Raw genomic sequence first — 21085 nt, forward strand, 5'->3', positions numbered from 1 at the left:
TTATGTGTTACAAAGTTAGTTCTTGTATCAATTAGAGTCCCATGAGGAAAGAGAAATCACATAGTAACTGGAATAGGGAAAGTTGATTATTAACCAAACCAGGGATTCGAGTAACAAGATATTGGCTAGTAAGATGTGAAGACATCCTTAAAGAATATAGGAATAGCTATGCCTATGGCTATAATAGATCATCCCCTTAAGCCTGTCCCCTCCTCATTCCTGCCTACAGGGCTGAGATCCAGACTTTGTCAGAGCCTAGAGAAGTCGCTGTGGTGCTGTGCTTGCAGAATTTGCTGAAAATCTACCTTCCCAATTTGCAGGAGATCCATCCCCTAGGGTGCATGGGGAGGTATCTTGATCAAGAGAATCTGCTATGAAACTGCCCCAGGAGTATGCTAGGGAACCTAATGGCCACTAGGTGCTGCTGGCTGCATGAACTGTAGGACCCTGATACTGGAAAAGCCACCTGGGATGCAGGAACCTAGAGCTAAAGCCACCAGTACATGCTATAAGATCTTGCTAGGAAGAGCCATAGAAACCAGGAAGAAAAGCACCTTCAGCATGCAATATCTCTTTAGCACACTCTACTGACAAAGTTTAACATGGTGCTACCTGGCAAAGGAAAAATATTTTAAAGGTCCAGCTGCATATTCTGTGGAGCAACAGTGAAAGAGGAATTGGAGATAATGGGTAATAAAGTGATAAATTGCACTGATAATCACGTTAGTAAACCTGGATTTTACTCTTGTGCATGATTTGAGATAATCTTAAACAGTATTTTTTTGTACAGATAAAGCTGGAAACAATTTAAAGATCTGTCAATAAAGAAATGATTGAATAAACTATGGTACTTCCATACTGTAGATTACTATGCAGCAGTAATAGGGGCATATCTACATATATGTACCAATATTGCAAGCTCTGTGAATCATATTGTTGAAGGAAAGGTGACATAAAATTTTAAACTACAAAACACTACTATATATTACAATATGTATACACACATGCACACACACACACGATGTATTCAGAAGTAGGAGTCCTCATAAGATTATAAGAATCTTTTTATTAACATCCATGTACAAACTAATATTTAGTATGCCAAAACACCTAATGTATCTTAACTGTATTAGAAAGATCTTCATGCAATTTTTTTGCTCTGTTCTAGCTAACCTTTTAGTTATAGATGGCACAGAAATAAAGCTTATCTCAGGCCAAATAATTCAAACCTCAAATTAATAAAATTCTTTGCATTTGTAACTTCACATAATAAAAATCTGTGTGTGTTTTGTTGTTCTTTTAGGCAGAGGTTGAAAAGATAATTGCAGTTGCCTGGGACATTTTTCAACCCCTTCTTTTTGGACTAATTGGAGCAGAGGTATCTATTGCGTCTCTCAGACCAGAAACTGTAGGTAAGAATTTAAAAGTGTATTTTGTTAAAATTCACCTTTTTTGGTCAACCTACTTACCAATAAAATCTACTTTATATATTCAGTTGAAATATCTCCAGTTGGTATGTGTACAGTGGTTCCTATTGTCAAAATTATATAAAAAGTTAATTATGATCTAAGTTTTTTAGAGTAGTTGGTTAGAAAATAATGCTTGTTCATCTAAGACAGTATATTTTACACATTTAATATTGTTCCTTGTATATAAAAGTGACACTGCTGACCACTACCCAGAAAATTCAGGCATTACAATTCTTTTTCCAAGGGTAAGAATATTCATCTAGCCTTGTCCTGAACAAGAGTGAGAATTTTAAAGACAACTATTTAGTTCTATAGTTTGTACCCATGGGATAGAAATGCCTGGTTGTTCATTAATTATTTTATTTATTCATACATTCAAAAGCCATCATATTAAAACTCTCTTGATTCAAAACACTGCACTTAAAAATTAATTTGCATACATGTACTCATTATTTCCTCCTTTCCTTCCATCACAGTATTCTTCCATCCATACTAGGAATCCCATCTCTGGCTACCTCCTTCCGAATCTTCTGTATGGATTCTTTCCTTTTCTCATACATCGTAAATATCCATATCACAATTTTCTTCTCTTCAGAATTTAGTCTCCAATCTCTCTTACCTTTAAAAAAAAAGGCTTCTCTTCTGACACATGCTGCAACATGGATGAACCTTGAGAACATTATGCTAAGTGAAATAAGCCAGTCACAAAAAGACTAACCCTGTATGATTCCACTTACATGAGGTATCCAGAGTAGTCAAACTCATAAATGGTACTTGCCAGGGGCTGGGAGTAGAGGGAAATGGATAGTTGTTGTTTAATGGGTATAGAGTTTAAATTCTGCAAGATGAAAAAATTCTGGAGATTGGTTGCATAATAATGGGAATATACTTAATGATACTAACTATACACATAAAAATCATTAAGATGGTGAATGTTGTGTGTATTTTACTACAATTAAAATAATGTGTATTAAAATAATATGTTAAACTTATATATATATAAATATATATATATAATTTCTCTATTTCACTTTCCCCCATCTCTACCATGCTACCTCTCTCATCTTCTTTTCAGACTTTTCAAAATAGGTCACTACATTCCCCTTTCCACTTCAGTTCCCATTTCCTTCTGTACATTTTAGCGCAGCTTCTGCCTATCACACAACCTGCCAAGCTCTCACCAAGGTAATATTGCTAAATCCAGTCTTTGCTTTACTTGATCTCTCAGCAGCATTTGCTGCTTTTGACCCTCTAACACTTCTTTATATTAAGTTCTTAAACTTCTTATTTCCCAGGGCTGTTTGAGCCTTTCCTTACACCACATGTAGCTTAAACGCTGCCCTTTATCAAAGTTCTTTCTAAGGCCTTCTGTGCCTCTGGCTCTATATCACTTCTCTAACCTTATCTATACTAGTGACATCAACTGTAAACTGTGTAATTCCAAACTATTTATCTCTAAATCAATATATCCAGTTGTTGATTGGACAGCACCACTTGTATGTCCTGTTAAACTTCAAACTCAAGTAAAACTTCCTTCTCATCCTCTTCTCAAACTTTCAATGTTTCCTTCTGGGAATGGTATCAACTCTTTATCTTGTACTTCAGGCTACAGATATTTTTGAATACGTTCCAACCTTGAAGAAATACCTTTCAACAAAGAACCACAGAACTTTCCCATAAAAAAGCCATCTGGGGCGACAGAGTGAGACTCCGTCTCAAAAAAAAAAAAAAAAGCCATCTGGCAGATTTACAACGGATCCTCCCGCTATGTCTATCTGATGTTTTATCAACCCTTTGAATTTGAGAAAAGTACTTATCCTTTCTGAGTTTCTGGTTTTTTCAACTATAAAATAATACTTATCCCACCGGTTGTAAGGACTAAGTAAAATAATACATTTAAAGCTTAGTACAGCACTTGGCACAGAGTAAACACTCAACAAATGTTACTTTTTTAAAAAATCACGCTAATACTCAGGAGTCATCTTAGCTGTACCATTCTTAGGTCCAGTAGCATGCAGCAGCACTAGTCACAATCCCTTGTTTGGCAAATGATGATGAACTTGTCTTTATCAACAGAGTTCTACAGGACTACATGGAGTAGCTGTATATGTTAACCAGGGATAAATGGGACCAGTACGACCATTACACATCAGTATGGTGAAACAGTGGTAGACTGCCAGTGTCTGTTTTGATTGGTCAGTGCCCAGCCAGCTCTGATTGGCTAATTCCCTCCATACTGGCTCATAAACACTTTGGATATCACTTCTGGTCTTATACCCTGTAAAGAATTATTGACTTTTTGGGTGAAAATATTACTTTTCCCTCTTTTATGCCCTCAGTTTGTTTATACCTCACTTCCTGTATAATCTACGAATTAGTTGTTTATGTTTCTGTCTTCCTCTGACTTTCAGGCAAAGTCTATATATTGTACATTTATGTGTACCCAGTACTTAGTTTAAAGCTTATTACTTATCATTTAATCATATCATTTAATAAATTCTTCTTACACACATGAAAAAGCATGGTTCTTGCTATAAAGCATAATACATATATAACATTCAAATCTTCCATATAAGAATTCAAATATGCTTAATTTCTGGTTTTAATCTAAGGAAACACCTTATTTTAAACAAATTGCCTGATTGATCCTTAATATTAATTGTTTTTATATATTCTGCCTAAACATTTTTGTATTTGTAATTTTTTAATGCTTTAAAAATTATTTCTGTTGATGGTTATTTTGAATTAGTTACCATGAGATACAGTTTCTCTCCTGGTATTTTATTATTTCTAAAAATTGAATATTTCTTACAGGCCTTTGTGTTGCCACCGTAGGCATTGCAGTATTGATACGAATTTTGACTACATTTCTGATGGTGTGTTTTGCTGGTTTTAACTTACAAGAAAAGATATTTATTTCTTTTGCATGGCTTCCAAAGGCCACAGTTCAGGTATGATGGATAGGATGGCTTAGTATTTTAACTGCTATTTCTGCATGACACCTTGAAATATTGAATCAGAGGGCTTGTTTAAATTTAATGAAAATAAATAATTGAAGTGGATGTGTGAAAAGTTTATCCTAATCTATTCTTTAAAAACTGTATTTTTGGTATATTCATTCCTTAAATGTGATAGCTCATTAAATTTCCTTAGATCACCAGGGTACAAGTAAAAATCCAGTAAATCCCTATTCTACTAGAAAGCAGTAGTAACAGGAGAGAAGAGTTTGAATTTCATCAGTCCGCACTCTCTAAGTCACCCAAGGAAAGAGTTGTTAACTCTTTTCATGTTAATAGCTTCCAAGAAAAGAATAAAATAGAAATAACATGGCCCCCTTAATGTTTGGAGATATTTTAATGTTAATATGATTGACGATCAGTTGAGCTTGACCAGAGTCTTTGTATGTAATGGAGAAAAGATTTATTGAAAAACAACCTAGAAAGTAGTTTATTGATTTCCTAGATTATTAGTTGGTATTAATTATTCAAAACTCACTGAACTTCCTGGCAAATGTCTCATTCACTTAACCAAAAATTTGTGCATTCTAATAAACATGTGATAAATAAAGCTATTATAGATAGGTGCTTGAATTTGTTGACCATGCATTTGTTAGAATACCTATGATTGCTAATTAAGTTAGAACTATATAGATTATGATTTGTTGCAAATGTGATGTATCTTTGGTTGTATAGTTTCAGACTGATTACATCAAACAACATTTAACTGTTTTGTCCCAGATTATTTTATAATTAAATATTCAAATTTCTGTTATTAAGGAATTAAAATCAAGGTTTTTCACTTAGGAGGCTTTGGGGGATGTGTATGCTCAGTAATTATATTCCAGATTTCAATTATATGCTCTTTGCATTTGGGCATTACTCCAGAATTTCCCCCACCCCATCAGACTTTCAAAAATGTCTGAAACATAATGGCTAAGAGTTCTATAAAAAGGTCTCTGGACAGCAATGTGACCAACCAAACTTCAGGAGTTCTATTGTAGAAGGGAAAGGGGGCATTCAGGTTTTTGTGAGCAATTAGTAGTTTCTGCCATTGTGTCAGATGCACACTTTTCTTTCTCATTGTCTTAGAGGCTTACATTGTTCTCTGTGGAATAAGGGAAAACCAGATTAATTAATACATTTTTCCCATCTGCACTGATAATATTGCATTTTACCTCTACAAGAAACCGAGAATTTTCATAATACTTTCCAATAGATACATTCCAAATAAAATATTTCACCAACTTGTGAGGCAAAGAGTTGACCAAATACCTAATAAAATCAGCGTCAAGTTGTCAAGGTGTCCACTATTTTCATGTTTCATGATGTTTGACAATGAGTTTAAGCTCTAAAGTAATATATATTTATTTAAAATTTAACAGTTTTCAGTAGGTATCACTGCATGTTTTTCATCTTATTTTTTAGTTCCAGATTCCTAAAGATAAAAGGAGATGACCAATAATTTTCATCTTTATTCAGGAAAAATTTAGTACATAGAACTTTATGTTATATTTAATTAATATTGTGAGTCTGGATTTGCTTTGTGTTTTGAAATGTATTTTACTGATATTTATGTAACCCTACCTTACACAGATAGGTACAAATGAGTCATCAGTATGTTCCCACACAAGGGCAGAGAGAGTTTTTAAATCATCAGAACCAAGCTGAGCTGGGCACAGTGACTTACACCTGTAATACCAGCACTTTGGGAGGCTTAGGAGGGAGGATCACTTGAGGCCAGGAGTTCAAGACCAGTCTAGACAACACAGCGAGACCCTGTCTCTAAAAAAGTAAAAAACCAAAACAAAAAAAACCTGCAATACACTTTGAAAGAAGACTAAAAGAACTTTCTTAGTTGAGCAAAAAACCAAGCAATTTGCTTTTGCAAACAATAAAAAAATTCATTTTTTATATGTGCTTGTCTTATCATGATTCCATCTTTACCCTTAAACTTTTATAGGCTGCAATAGGATCTGTGGCTTTGGACACAGCAAGGTCGCATGGAGAGAAACAATTAGAAGACTACGGAATGGATGTGTTGACAGTGGCATTTTTGTCCATCCTTATCACAGCCCCAATTGGAAGTCTGCTTATTGGTTTACTGGGCCCCAGGCTTTTGCAGAAAGTTGAACATCAAAATAAAGATGAAGAAGTTCAAGGAGAGACTTCTGTGCAAGTTTAGAGGTGAAAAGAGAGAGTGCTGAGCATAATGATCAGAAAGCTGCTACTTTTTTCGAGATGCACATTGAAAAGTGTAGCTATTTCTTTAAACGGCATTTTTAGCCCTTGCTCTTTCCATGTGGGTGGTAATGATCTATATCACCAACCTTAATCTCTCTACCTTTTTTTTCAAACACCCCTTCATCATCCATCTTAATTTGCATAAGGACATATCTACTTTAATGTACTACCACAGTTTACAGTTAACATGGGAAAGACCAGCTTCAGTATCCTCTTCAGCTAGGATTGCTCTAACTTTTACCTTTCACAGTTTCCTGATTCATATTTGCCCAGGCTCTGATGCTTTGAATTGGTTTTGGCTCCTCTTTTTTGGTTTTGTTTTTGTTGTTAAACATCATAATGCAGTCGCTCATGAATTTCTACCCTCGTTTCCCTGATAATCTGCCTTTTCTCCATTTCTCCTTCCCTTACTATCTTTCTTTAAATTACTGTAACTGATTGGTCCCACTAAAATTTTAAAGTACATGAAGTATCTTCATTGGTTCATCCTCTTGCCCCCTCCAGATGTCAAAAAACTTTATCCTGCCCCCTAGCTGACCACGCAGATTCCTTTATTTCAGCCGCCCATGTGAGTCTACCTTCCCGTAAGGAGTGCCCTAATCCAGCCCTTTTTTTATTTGTTTCTTATGACCCATATCTTTAGGCTCTTCCCATTTCTAGTTGGGAGATAGGTAAGTTTCAAATCTATGCCAGTCTCATGAATATTACATTAGGGTAATGTGCTATAATGAAGAAACAAAAAATACAGTGCTTAAAAGAAAATAGAATTCTATTTCCCTCTAATGAAACTGGCTGGTTGGTTAATACTAACAGGGTTACTTTGCTCATGACGTCTGCTCAGAGTCCCATGTCTTTCTGTCCTGAAGCTCTGCCATGTCCTAGCTTAGGACATGGCTTAACTTATTTACGCCAGAGGTTGCAAATATTTTTTGTGAAAAATCAGACCTTGGCGATGACCTTGAGCAGTAGGATATAAATAACTCCCACAGGCTTAGCGTTCTAATAATGGAACACTAGGCATAAATGGGTTAAAAATGGATCTCTACCATGTCTCCATTCTATCAAGAAAAATGCAAGTACAGCAATGTATTTTTGAGGAAGGGATGTGGAAGTTGGACACATCTCTTCTCCTACATTTATTGGTAATGATCATATCCAGCTGTGAGGCAACTAAGTGTTGTCTCTAGATAAGCATTCATACCCCTAGGAGGAACGGAACATCAGATTTTCGGGGCCAGAGTTTCCACTGTGTTGGATGTTACCATCACTTAGTAGCATATTCTTACATGCAAACAAAAGCTTTTGAAAGACATTGCCTTAAACCAAAAGAGTGACTTCTGTGGCAGTAATTTCAGAAATTGTGACTTGCCAGGAGAGAAAATATTAGAAGAAAGACTTACCTGCATAGGTCATATTTTATCCTACTTTGTAACAGGCCATCTCTGCTTTTGTGTATCACTTGTTAAGTTCCTCTTCACTCTAGGTCATCTTCTGTGTAGTTACTGAAATAATCACATTCACATACAGTTTACAGTTTTTATCATGTTATCTGTGTACCTGAAGTGTTTATTATATACTTGTCATATCCTATCTAAACTCCTCGACCTGGAATTCAAAGTTCATTTTAATTTTGAAGCAGATATTAAATATGTATTAGATTAATGAATTATGAATATCCTAATCCCACCAACTTGATCTGCGTAATAAAGCCCATTCCTCTCTTCATTAGACTTCTGTTTGAGCCCTATCCACCATGGCTTTCACCTCTATTCAAAACTAGTTTAATATTCACTTCTCCTAAATAGCCTTTAATTTTATGTCAGCTTGACTTTGGTTACCTATGGTGCTGTATTCCTTTAATGTTTATGCTCTTGGTTTGGACTTGATTAATTTATACCAGAGGTCAGATAAGTGTTTTGAACTGAACTTCATTGGTTAAGTGCACTTTGCTGGAAGCACCATAAACTTAATAATCATCTGGTCCTCTATTTTTCCTGGCTTTAAAAGTAGATGCATCCAAAAAATACTTACTGAAAGCTTTTGAGATCCAGGCACATCATCAAGAATAATATTGTCCCTGTCCTTAAGGATTTAACAGTCCAATAGAGATGACAGACAATTAAACAAAAGAATGCAAAACAATATGATAAGTGCTATTATGCAGGAACTACAGGGGTGCTAGGGATCTCGTGGCAGGAGCATTCAATCAAACCAAGGGTGGTGGAGTTTAGGCACAGCTTCCTAGAGAAAGTAGGGTATTGGCTGAGGGATGATTAGGACTTAGCCAGCAAAATGGATGTGATACCAAAAAGTGTTACACTTCATGCTGTTTCCCAGGTCATCAGTGGCATTTTCTCCAAGTAACAGGCTTGGAATATTTATTAACTTATACAAAATACAGTTACTATAACTAAATGAGAATGCTGTTGAATAAGTTTAGGGCCCCTAGGAAAATTAGAAATGGAAGTCCACAGAGTATAGAAATGATTGAAGGACACCTCAAACAGCCACTGCCAATACCTGTTTCATTTTGCAGGTCATGCAGCAAGCTCTTTTCTACCTCTAAGAGGGTAGCCACCATCTAAATCTCTGTGACTGCCCAGTGCTGGCCTTTTGACTTCCTCTATTGGATCTCTGAAATTTGTGCCTATTCCTGGAAGCTCTTTGTAGGAATTTATTAATTGCTATAAGACTATGTTGCTGTTATATATCATGGAGCTGGTGAGGTCAAGAATGACAGAGGCTGACCATTCAGCAGGGCTCACCATGTGAAGGCCAGGGTTTGTTGCCACATGGAAAGTCACATCTCTTGACTTGGTTGGTGAACTTAGGGTTAACCTGATAGAGTACTGACCAACCCAACCTATCCCCACTTAAACCACAGATAGAAACAATTACTCTAACTTTTGGGCCCCTTATACATACTTCTGTCAGAGCACATATAGCACTTTTTAAAGTTTATTTACATGTTTGTCTCTTATTAAACCAGCTCCCTATGGGTAGGAACCTTTTCTTAGTTATCCTTGAATCCTCAGCATTTTTCACAGGACATGAAACACAATAGACATTTAATAAACATTTACTGACTAAATCTGAGAGTAAGGGGATCCTCTCTCAATATCAGAAAGCTACTTGCCACACAACAGTTTGGATCTTAGTCTGCTTAGTCTATCTTAGTCAGCTTGGGCTGCTATAACAAAATACCATACACTGGGTGGCTTACACAACAGAAACTTATTTCTATTAAAGGTTGGAGGTTCAAGATCAGGATGCCAGCATTGTTGGGCTCTGGCAAAGTCTCTCTTCCTGGCTTGCCAATGGCCACCTTCTCACTGTGTCATCACATGACGCCGAGAGAGAGCAAGCAAGCTCTCTGGTGTCTCTTCTTATAAGGGTACTCTGATCATATCATGAGGGCCCTATCCTCATGACCTCACCCAAATCTAATTGCCCTCCCAAATCCTCATATCCTAATACATCACATTGGAAGTTGGGGCTTCAACATATAAATCTGTGGGGAAGGACATAATTCAGTCCCTGAAAGAAGTATCATGTTTCTCAGGACAGTATTTTCCTCTGTGGTATTAATTCCCAATCACCTTGATTGACCTTGATGTCCTCAAAATTTCCTCAGGTATACATTTGCAAATGATCTCACCCACTACATTCTTTAAAAATAATATTGATTATTTTTTCTGATTATAAAAACACATTTTCATTGCAGAAAATTTAGAACACAGAAAAATACAAACAAAACTGAAACTATTTTAATATCAACATCTATTTTATTTTGATTCTTTAAAATTATACTGCAGTTTTGGGGGATGTATTTTCAGAAAGATATCAACTGAATTTGTTGGGTGAAAGGCAACATAAATACTTCATATTTGACTTTTATGATGCTCTGCAGATTAAAGAATTTTGTTGTATATAATGAATGCTAAGCCTTCATGTTTACATTCAGATACTCATTTTGCAATGAATGAAACAGACAAATCCCTGCTTTCATGGAGCTGTTTTTAAAATCCATTTACTCCCTCACTCAGAATATATTATAACATGCCTACTGTGTGCCAGGTCTTGTGCTAGATACTAGGGAATACAGTGATGAACAAGATATTCAAGGGCTTGGTTTTCAATAGAACTTGAATTCTAATGGAAAATTGACCCTGTGAGGAATACAAATATGAACAAAACATGATACTTGCCTTTAAAAACCTTAGAAGGAAATAAGATATGTACAAATAGCTATAATCCAAGTGAATAATTCAAAAGTGTTTTTAGTGTAGAAGTTGAGGAAATCTTAGAGGAGCTAATACTTGAACTAGATCTTGAAGAATGGAGAGGATCTGGACGGATGGGGTAGTATTAGGGAGTAAGGTGAAGATGGGAACAACTAATGTGGGAGGCTGGCATATTAGCAAAGTTTTGAAAACAGTAAAGCCTGGAGCATAGAAAGTGATTAGCACTTGAGACTGATGAAGAGAATTAGAGATAAAACTAGAAAAGAAATTTGGCACTGAAATCATACTAAATAGATCATTGGCCAAATTTTTATTTTTATTGAAGTACTTTCAGAAGTATGAAAATATTTATGTAGAAAGTTTTAAAACTTTTTTATCATGTCAAATATAGTTTTACAAAATTGCTCTCAGTTAAGATTCTCCTTATTCCTCAAAAGCTTTTGCTTTCTATGGCCTTGTTGCAAATATTATTAATTTACTTATTTTTAAAATACTATTAATTTTTATAAGAAAGGTTATCAGATAATTATTTAAATTTTTTATTGGTAAATTTTCATTATATTGTCTCCCAATGAACCACTATATTTTGTCAATGTCTCAGAACATTATATTTTTATATGAATCATTTATGTACCTCTCTGTAACAGGTGGGAATTGCTTCATGGCATTTGGGGAGCATGTAATATATTTATAGTTGACTGACTCAAATCCAGCCTGAGCCCTCTGGCCTGTTGAGAATTCCAAAACTCCATTTGTTGATGTGCCCTCCATCTTCCTTGCATGGACCTTAAAGCACTTACCTGTCCAGGAGCCCATTCCTTCTAGAGCGTAAGAGTAGTGCCCTGGAGGCAAACAGACTCCTAGCAAAGGTCTTCCTTCTCAGCTCTACCATTTGTCCCACCTCCCATTATCTTTAGGGATCTACCTGCTTTTCCTATGAGTACAAAACATTTCCTTTTCATGAGTACAAAACATTCCCTTAATCCTGTAATCATGAAACCCTGTCTACTCTCCTGAAATGAGGAAGAAAATTAAATCCTTGCTGAGATGTGTGTATCACGTTGAAGGAGGGAAGGTGTTAAAAACAATAAAAAGGGCAGGGATGTGGTGGCTCATGCTTGTAATCCCAGCACTGTGGCAAGCCAAGGCGGGCAGATCACTTAAGTCCAGGAGTTCAAGGCCTCCTGGGCAACATGTGAAACTCCTCTCTACTAAAAATAAAAAAATTAGCCAGGGGTGGTGGCGCCCGCCTGTAGTCCCACCTACTCAGGAGGCAGGAGGATCACTTGAACCAAGGAGGCGGAGGCTGCAGGGAACCTAGATCGCACTCTGACCGGGGTAATAGAGTGAGACCCTGTGTCAACAACAACAACAAAACCAATAAAAAGATAATTTCGTATTTAAGTTACCCAAGAAGGAACTGTAATTTGAATCAGATCTTAGATGATGACTAAGAAAAAGAACACTCCGGTAGAGGAATTAACATTAGAAAACACACTGAGTCAAAAAGGAATACAGTGTTCAAGAGTAAACATTGTTTTGAGTGTCAGGAGAAACATTAGATAGGAATGGGTCGTTTATCTTTCTAAGAAATTTGCACTTTCTCCAATAATGGTTGTTTTTGTCTTTTATAGGAAGCGTGGATTATATTCCTGGAAACTTTGGGACTGAAAGGCCAAAGCTTCTGGATCCACCATCAACGCAGCTCTGCTTTCATTTCTTTCACATACAACTTTCCACATAAGATTTCAGGCGGGGGAAAAAAACAAACAAAAAAGGTTTTATATTGATAACAGTATATTGTTTACGTTGTACACAGTGTCTTTGTTCAGACACTTGCTGTGTCTCATTGCACCACCACAGCGTCCTTTAGAGATGAGAAGACAACTTCAGGGAGATGATGTATTTGCCTAGGTCCCATAGCTAGCAAGTGACAGTGCTGCAGTTTAAGCTCAGGCCGTCTTGGGGAGAGACCGTGCTCTTTTACCGTTGCACTTCAAGCTGACTTTAGGGGAAACAATCTTGAGTTTTGACAAGTTTACTTCTGGCACATGCAGTCCCCAGCACTGCTTTTTGGCTAAAATGCCCAGTGATGTCAACTCTGTCCCTGGATTTCTACAACCCGATGAGTCAATATTCAGAAGAGACGTCAAAAGGAAAGGGTTCAATAGACAGAAAACACACCAGACAGTCCCGGGAGCCCCAGAACCCTGGTCTCCGCCGGCGCGGGCGGCCAAGACGTCACTTAAACGCGCTGCCGCCCCGCCGCCCCGCCCCTGCGCGGAAGTCTAGCCGGGCTTTCGCGTCACTACCCTGCCCACCTGGGTGGCGCGTGGCTTACGCAACGGTTACTGGGCTCCCGGGCCAGCGAGGGCTGCGCAAGAAGTTGTAGGTACGGCCCATTTTTCTTAACTCCGCCCTTCCAAGCCCTTTGGCGCCAGTCCCGGGTCTCCCGCGATCATTTCCTTGCGGTAGGCCCCAGGAGGGCCTTTCCTCCCCGCTCAGTTCAATGTGATGCTTGGGCTCCTCTCCCAGACGCTGGGAAAATAGCCACAGACATTGTCTCTCCTCTCCGTGATTCCTTTCCTTACTCTCTCATCCCACATCTTTCTTCTTTGTTCTCTCTTCCTCCTGTTTTTCTTATTTTACAATTACTCTGCAGTAAGAAAGAAGAGATCTGTCAGTCAAGATTGACTGCAAAATTTTATTAATTTTATTAAGCGTGTACTATTTTACAAATGGTGGATCCCTGCAAATAAACCTTCACATACATGCTTCTGTGATTGAGGATTCTGGGATTGGTTGCCCATCCTGAGAAAGCTGTCTTCCCCCAACCCACCCACCTCCACGCCCCTTAATCCTGTTTACTCCTCTTGGCTTTAACCCAGTGGACAAGCACTTCCAGCAGTCCCCAACCTTTTTGGCACCAGGGACCAGTTTCATGGAAGACAATTTGGGGCGGCCGGGGGGAGGCAGGATGGGATGAAACTCTTCCATCTCAGATCATCAGGCATTAGATTCTCATGAGAAGGTGCAATTTAGATCCCTCGTATGCACAGTTCACAATCGGGTCTGTGCTCCTATGAGAATCTAATGCCTTTACTGATCTGACAGGAGGTGGAGCTCGGGCATAATCCTGTAGCCCCGTCACCTGCTGTGTTGCCTGTTCCTAATAGGCCACAAACCTGTACCTGTCCGCTGCCCAGGGGTTGGGGATCCCTGCTTTAGACCAGTGCTTTTGAAGGAAAAAGGACAGTTGCACACATACTGTGTCTGTCACATAAATCAGGAGTGTTACAAGAGCTCTTCAAGGGACCATACCAGGTCCCTCACTCCCCTCTTTGGGTTTCCTAGAGCCTATGAAATAACAGATTCGGTGATGTGGGGAGATAATTAGCCCAGTTGGCACTGAGGGAGGCCACACCCCACTCTCTGATTTTCCTTAAATATAATTACTTGTGCAACAGAAGCATGAAAAATAACACTTATTATTGTCACCCTTAGAGAATTCATGCCCCAAATATTTTAGTCACTGTGTGCCTATGAAAAGGGCATTCATATTTATTGTCCTCTGGTATTTTTTTTAACTTACTTTTTAAAATTCTATACAGATTTAGTTAGTACAAGTTCAGTTTTGTTGTGTGGATATATTGCATGGTGTTGAAGTCTGGGCTTTTAGAGTACCATGATTTATACTGCTGTTTTTCAGTTGGCTCTTGTCGGAAGGTCCTGGCAATTACAAGACAAAAGGAAATAGGCAGCTGCTGTAATAGTAACATACAACGTATCGTTTTTATAGTACTTCTCATTTTATACTTATTTTCATACTCATCCTGTTTAAACACTTCTGTTGGTTAACGAAATCCCATGTTACTGGGGTGTTTACTAAACACTGAGATTGAACAGTACCTGGAACATAGTGTAATATATTTCCTTAGAAATATATTCCATAGTGTAATATATTTCCTAAGTGTGAAGAGAAACCGGTAGTGAGTTTGGAGGGAGTGATAGGATCTGATTTACATTGTAAAAACATTTGTTCTGCCTATTACGTGATGACTGAATCATACTGGGTGGGGAGCAAGATCTATAGCACAAGGCAATTGCAGAAATCCAAAGAGGAATGACAAGTTCGGGATAAAATAGCAGAGAAGTAGATGTATGTGAGCTCTATTTTGGGGGCAGAGCCTACAGACTTTGTGATGTTTTGAATATAGAGGTGATGAAAAAGGAGTCACCTCTAGCCCCTAAGTTTTTGTCTTAAGATTGTGTGGATGGTTATGCCATTTACCAAATGGAAAAGACTAAAGGAGAAAAAGGAGCAGCCAGGGTGGAGTGGGGGGTGGGGGGTGGAGTTTTATTTTGCTTACCTTGATTTTTATATTCTTATTAGAAATCAAAGGTAAGCTGAGTCTTGAGCTCTGCAGAGTGCAAGGAACCAAAGATACAAAGTTGGGAGTCATCAGCATATGTAAAACTACCTAGGGCAAGTGTGCTCACAGAGAACATTGCATTGACTAGTATAAAGCAGAGGAAAAGAAGCAAACAAAGGAGATGGAAGAATAGCCAATGAAGTAAGAAGAAAATCTGAAGAGTGCGGAGACATGAAAGCCAAAACTGGCCGGGCATGGTAGCTCATGCCTGTAATCCCAGCACTTTGGGAAGCTAAGGCGGGAGTTCCAGACCAGCCTGACCGACATGGAGAAACCCCGTCTCTACTAAAAAACAAACAAACAAAAAAGCCAAGACTACAAAACATGGCCAATGGTATTGAATCATGCTTAGAAATCAAGTAAAATAAAGAGATCTGTGCATTGGATTTTTGAAACATAAAGTAGTTTTATGCCTTGACTAGTACAATGAAGAGAAAATGTGGTGTCAAGAAATTGACATAGTACTGCTGGCTGGGCACAGTGGGTGGCTCACACCTGTAATCCCAGCACTCTGGGAGGCCAAGGCCGGCAGATCACAAGGTCAAGAGACCTGGCCAACATGGTGAAACTCCGTCTCTACTGAAAATACAAAAATTAGCCAGGCGTAGTGGCATGCGCCTGTAGTCCCAGCTACTCGGGAGGCTGAGGGAGGAGAATCACTTGAACCTGGGAGGCAGAGGTTGCAGTGAGCCAAGATCGTGCCACTACACTCCAGCCTGGCAACAGAGCGAGACTCCGTCTCAAAATAAAAAAAAAAGAAAAGAGAAAAGAAATTGACGTAGTATTATAGACATCTCAAGATGTTTTACTATAAAAGAGAGCCAATAAATAGAGGTAATAGAGGAATATGTATGATCAAAGAAGGGTTCTTAAAGATAAAGGATAGTTAAGCATAATTAGACTAATGGGAATAATCCAATAGAGGGGGGTGGAAATGATGGTATAAGAGAGTGTGTATATTTTAGGAGTGAAGTCTTTGAGAAGATAAGAGGGTATGGAATCCAGGGAATATATAGAAGTGTTGGCCTTAGGTAGGAACATGAACATATAATTTTTTTCTTTTTGAGACGGAGTTTCACTCTTGTTACCCAGGTCGCAGTGCAATGGCACCATCTCAGCTCACTGCAACCTCTGCCTCCCAGGTTCAAGCGATTCTCCTGCCTCAGCTTCCTAAGTAGCTGAGATTACAAGCACGCACCACCACGCCTGGCTAATTTTTTTGTATTTTTAGTAGAGACAGGGTTTCACCATGGCCAGGCTGGTCTTGAATTCCTGACCTCTGGTGATCCGCCCGCCTCAGACTCCCACAGTGCTGGGATTACAGGCGTGAGCCACCACGTGCAGCCACATGAACATATAATTTATAGTAATAAGAAGAAAGACAGCAAGTATGGGTAAAGATGCAGATAGATGGGTAGATTCAGTGGTCAGAGGTGAGACCTTTATGCCTGATACTAATACTTTTTCTCAATGAAGATAAGGTATGACACAAGAATAGTAAGGAGTGAGGAGGCGTATTTGAGTAGGAGGTTTAAGGGGAAAAGATAAGGTACAAAATAGTCATTTGGAGGATGGAAAGCAATCAGAATTGTAGCACAGCTGGGCAAAGTTGAGTGGCCATTTGAGATTTGTGGCCCTGTAAGTGAGTGGCTAAGATACAGTGGAAGAAAAAGACAATAGGAGCTAAGGAGATCAAGGAACTGAAAGACTAGAGTGTTGGGTGTGTAGACCACCTGGGTATTAGTGGTTGACTTAGGAGCTAAATTAGTATTTCAGCCCAGATATCCTGACTTTCTAGGTCAGAGGGTTACCATTTCACTGTGAAACAGTTCACAGCACTACTCTTTTGTGCCCCTTACCTACCCTTTTGGTCAACATTAAACAAAATTGTGTCCTGACTTTTTTTTTTTTTTGGGTCCATACATTCAAATTATAAACTGTCATAGGCTGGTACTTTTGTCTTGTCCCTTTCATACATTAATGTATACTTACTCAATTTTTGGCTTGTTTTTCTTTGTGATTTTTAACCATTTCCATCAATACGTATTTATTAAAGTACAAAAGTCTATCTCTTGGATGGTAAGGCGAAGATGAAGAATTAACTTTGGAAATCCTGTAGCATTACAGAGCTAGGATAACCAGTCATAAGGAAACTTGATCTGCATTGACTTTAATAACAATAATAATAATAGACATCATTTTGGATAACCTTTTACATGTTATGCTTTTATTTTCTCTTTATCTCATTTCATTCTTGTAACTGCCTTTTTCACATGAGGAAATTGAGACTTAGAGAGGTTAAGGGTCTTGACCAAGGACACATACCTAGTAAGTGGCAGAATTATTAATCACAGTGTTCTGACTCTAAGTCCCATATTTTCCACTAGATTAGTTTGTCTCTTTGCTTTTTACACTCTGTTGTATCCAAAGTGATATCAAAGAAAAACTCGCTGGGTAGAAAGTATTGGCTGGTTGGTGGCCTCTTAAAATGCAAAGAGTATTTAGTATGTGTTTAAAATCCAATAATTGATGGTATAAATATTTATCTACTATATACTATATTAGGCAATTCAGATAACTCAGAAATGATTATGGAACTGTCTCTTGTTTAATAGTAGGGAAATAGATGGGAACACAAGTCACTAAGAAGCATTTCTTGGACTTCTCTCACATTCTAAATGTGCTTCCACAATACTCTATATTGACCACAGTCTGTACACAGAGGAGAATACAGTATCTGTAATATAATGGGCTCTCAATGAATAGTTGTCAAATTTTAAAATGATGACAGTTAAACAAGGAATTAAAATAATGGGGTGCATGCTGTGATAAGTGTTGGATGCCATGATAAGGATGCATGTTGAAGGTAGTGTCAGGAAATCTTCTGGAAGAAATGACTTCTAAATTGATGAAGCATTAGCTGGATGAAAAGCAAGAGTGTTGGTGTTGGAAGGCAGCATACAGAATGCATAAAGTTTTGGAGATGTAAGACATGGCAAGTTTGAAGAACAAAAATTTAGTATGGCTAAAGTTTAGAGTGTCAAGTGATGAATGAGAAGGTAGGCAGGGTCAAGGTTAGAGCCTTATTCAAAGGGCCCTATAAGCTGAATGTAAGGAGTTTTAACATTTTTCTTCTATGGGAAGTCATTGAGGAATATTAAGAAGGTAGTTACCATAATCAAGCTTACATTTAAGAATATTGTTCTGCATTGTGAAAATTGCATTGAAGAGGAACAAGACTGGATGTGGGGAAAAGCTAGAAGACCATTACAGTGTTTAGGTGGGGAAATGCTTATGGCCTGGACTGGACTAGTGGCAATTTATCTGGAAAGAAATGAATAAAATTTTTAAACATTCAGTAACTGGTATTAATATGATTTAGTAATTCACTTGATGCTAGCGGATAAAGAAAAGCAGCAAGAAAGAATGACTTCTCAGTTTCTATTTTGAGCAACTAGGTCAAAGGTGGCTTCATTCTCTGAGATAGGAAATTATCTAGAGAAGGAACAACTTTGGTGGGGAAAGATCTTGAGTTTGTGCATATACAAACTTAAGATGCTTGTAAGACAAGTAGAGATATTCAATAAGTAATTAGATATACTAAATAGAATCTTGAGAGCTTTTCTGGTTCAAATTCATCAGCATATTATTTAGAATTATAGCCACGATAGTAGAATAGATGTTGAGGAATGTGTATAGAATGAGAAGAGAATAGGGCATAGAGAAGAATTCTGAGGAAGCCCAATATTTAAAGGATGAATAGGGGAAAGAAACCACTAACAAAGACCAAGAAAGGACACCAGAGAGGTAAGGATGATAGAGCGAAGAACAAAGTGACGTGAGAATTCAAAAGGGAAAAAACACATCCAGTTTTTGTAGTGTGCATTGCAGGAAGCTTTATTTAGAATAATCAATGGATGTTTACAAAGAGGTACAGTGGGAAGATGTTCGAACCAAATAAAAGCATGGAGAGCAGTTAACAGTTTGATTGAAATGTAGGGTCACAAGAAAGAACCAGAGAGAAAGCTGGTAAGACAATTTAATTCCATGTATAGCAAACCTTTGATTCTGGATAAGGTTTTGGTAGCATTGTCTATAGTTGAGAAAAACCATTGTGTTTGGTGCTAAGAGAAAGACAAGAATATAAAACATGCCTGGAATGGTTTATGCTATGGTTTGACTATTTATGTCTCTTCCAAAATGTATGTTGAAACTTAATCTCCAGTGCAACAATATTAAGAGGTGGGGCCTTTAGGAAATGATTAGGTCATGAGGGATCTGCCCTCATGAATGTATTATAAAAGTCCTTACAAGAGGGCTGGGGACAGCTAGCTAGGACTTTTTTGCCTTTCTATCCCTTCCACCATGTGAGGACACAATGTTCATTCCCTTCAGAGAATACAGTGTTCAAGGCACCCTTTTGGAAGCAGAGACCTCACCAGACACTGAACCTGACTGAACCTTAATCTTGGATTTCCCAGCCTCCAGGTTTGTGAGAAAATAGATTGCTATTTATAAATTATTCAGTCTCAAGTATTTCAAGTATTTTGGCATAGCAGCAGGAATGGACTAAGAAATTGTTACTAAGAAGTGGAGTGTTCCTATAACAAAACCCATTATTGGGGGGGGGGGGTGCCAAGATGGCCAAACAGGAACAGCTCCAGCCTCCAGCTCCCAGCGTGAGTGACACAGAAGACAGGTGATTTCTGCATTTCCAGCTGAGGTACCGGGTTCATCTCACTGGGGCGTGTTGGTCAGTCGATGCAGGACAGTGGGTGCAGCCTAACGAGTGACAGCCGAAGCAGGGCGAGGCATCACCTCACCTGGGAAGCACAAGGGGGAATGGAATTCCTTTTCCTAGCCAAGGGAAACTGTGACACACAACACCTAGAAAATCGGATCACTCCCACCCTAATACTGTGCTTTACCAAGGGTCTTAGCAAAGGGCACACCAGGAGATTATATCCCGTGCCTGGCTTAGAGGGTCCCATGCCCACAAGCCTCCCTCATTGCTAGCACAGCAGTCTGAGATCTAACTGCAAGGCTAGATCTCAGTGAGGCTGGGGGAGGGGCGCCCACAATTGCTGAGGCTTAAGTAGGTAAACAAACCGGCTGGGAAGTTCGAACTTGTTGGAGTCCACTGAAGCTCAAGGAGGCCTGCCTGCCTCTGTAGACTCCACCTTTGGGGACAAGGCATAGCTTAAAAAAAAAAAAAAGCAGCAGAAACCTCTGCAGATGTAAATGTCCCTGTCTGACAGCATTGAAGAGAGTAGTGATTCTCCCAGCACGGTGGTTGAGATCTGAGAACGGAGAGACTGCCTGCTCAAGTGGGTCCCTGACCCCCGAGTAGCCTAACTGGGAGACCCTAACTGGGAGTAGCCTAACTAGAGTGGACCTCAAGCAAACTCCAACAGACCTGCAGATGAGGGTCCTGACTGTTAGGAGGAAAAATAACAAACAGAAAGGACATCCACACCAAAACCCCATCTGTACGTCACCATCATCAAAGATGAAGAGTAGATAAAACCACAAAGATGGGGAAAAAGCAGTGCAGAAAAGCTCAAAATTCAAAAAATCAGAGCACCTCTCCCCCTCCAAAGGAACACAGCTCCTCGCCAGCAATGGAACAAAGCTGGATGGAGAATGACGAGTTGAGAGAAGAAGGGTTCAGTCGATCAAACTTCTCAGAGCTAAAGGAG

The 21085-nt window shown here is 38.6% G+C and overlaps 2 protein-coding genes across 8 annotated transcripts in view; both read left to right on the forward strand.

Moving 5' to 3' along the window:
- The window catches only part of SLC9B2 (solute carrier family 9 member B2), a 54689-nt gene extending 46909 nt beyond the window's left edge, over window positions 1-7780 (forward strand). For 2 of the 3 annotated variants that reach the window (XM_050791918.1, XM_050791916.1), the window contains exons 10-12: window positions 1304-1412; window positions 4284-4420; window positions 6429-7780. In XM_050791918.1, the coding sequence (XP_050647875.1) occupies window positions 1304-1412; window positions 4284-4420; window positions 6429-6650 (468 nt within the window). In that variant the 3' untranslated portion in view covers window positions 6651-7780. Of the gene's footprint in view, window positions 1-1303; window positions 1413-3545; window positions 4247-4283; window positions 4421-6428 lie in introns of those variants that run through there. The other variant, XM_050791919.1, reaches the window with a different exon arrangement.
- A 5498-nt stretch (window positions 7781-13278) lies between these two features.
- Window positions 13279-21085, forward strand: part of SLC9B1 (solute carrier family 9 member B1) — a 152371-nt gene continuing 144564 nt past the window's right edge. For 2 of the 5 annotated variants that reach the window (XM_050791921.1, XM_050791920.1), the window contains exon 1: window positions 19848-19874. The gene's annotated coding sequence lies outside the window, so the exon portion shown is untranslated. Of the gene's footprint in view, window positions 13346-19781; window positions 19875-21085 lie in introns of those variants that run through there. The other 3 variants (XM_050791922.1, XM_050791925.1, XM_050791924.1) reach the window with 3 other exon arrangements.

Source organism: Macaca thibetana, chromosome 5 (assembly GCF_024542745.1).
Source record: "Macaca thibetana thibetana isolate TM-01 chromosome 5, ASM2454274v1, whole genome shotgun sequence".
Lineage (NCBI taxonomy): Eukaryota > Metazoa > Chordata > Mammalia > Primates > Cercopithecidae > Macaca > Macaca thibetana.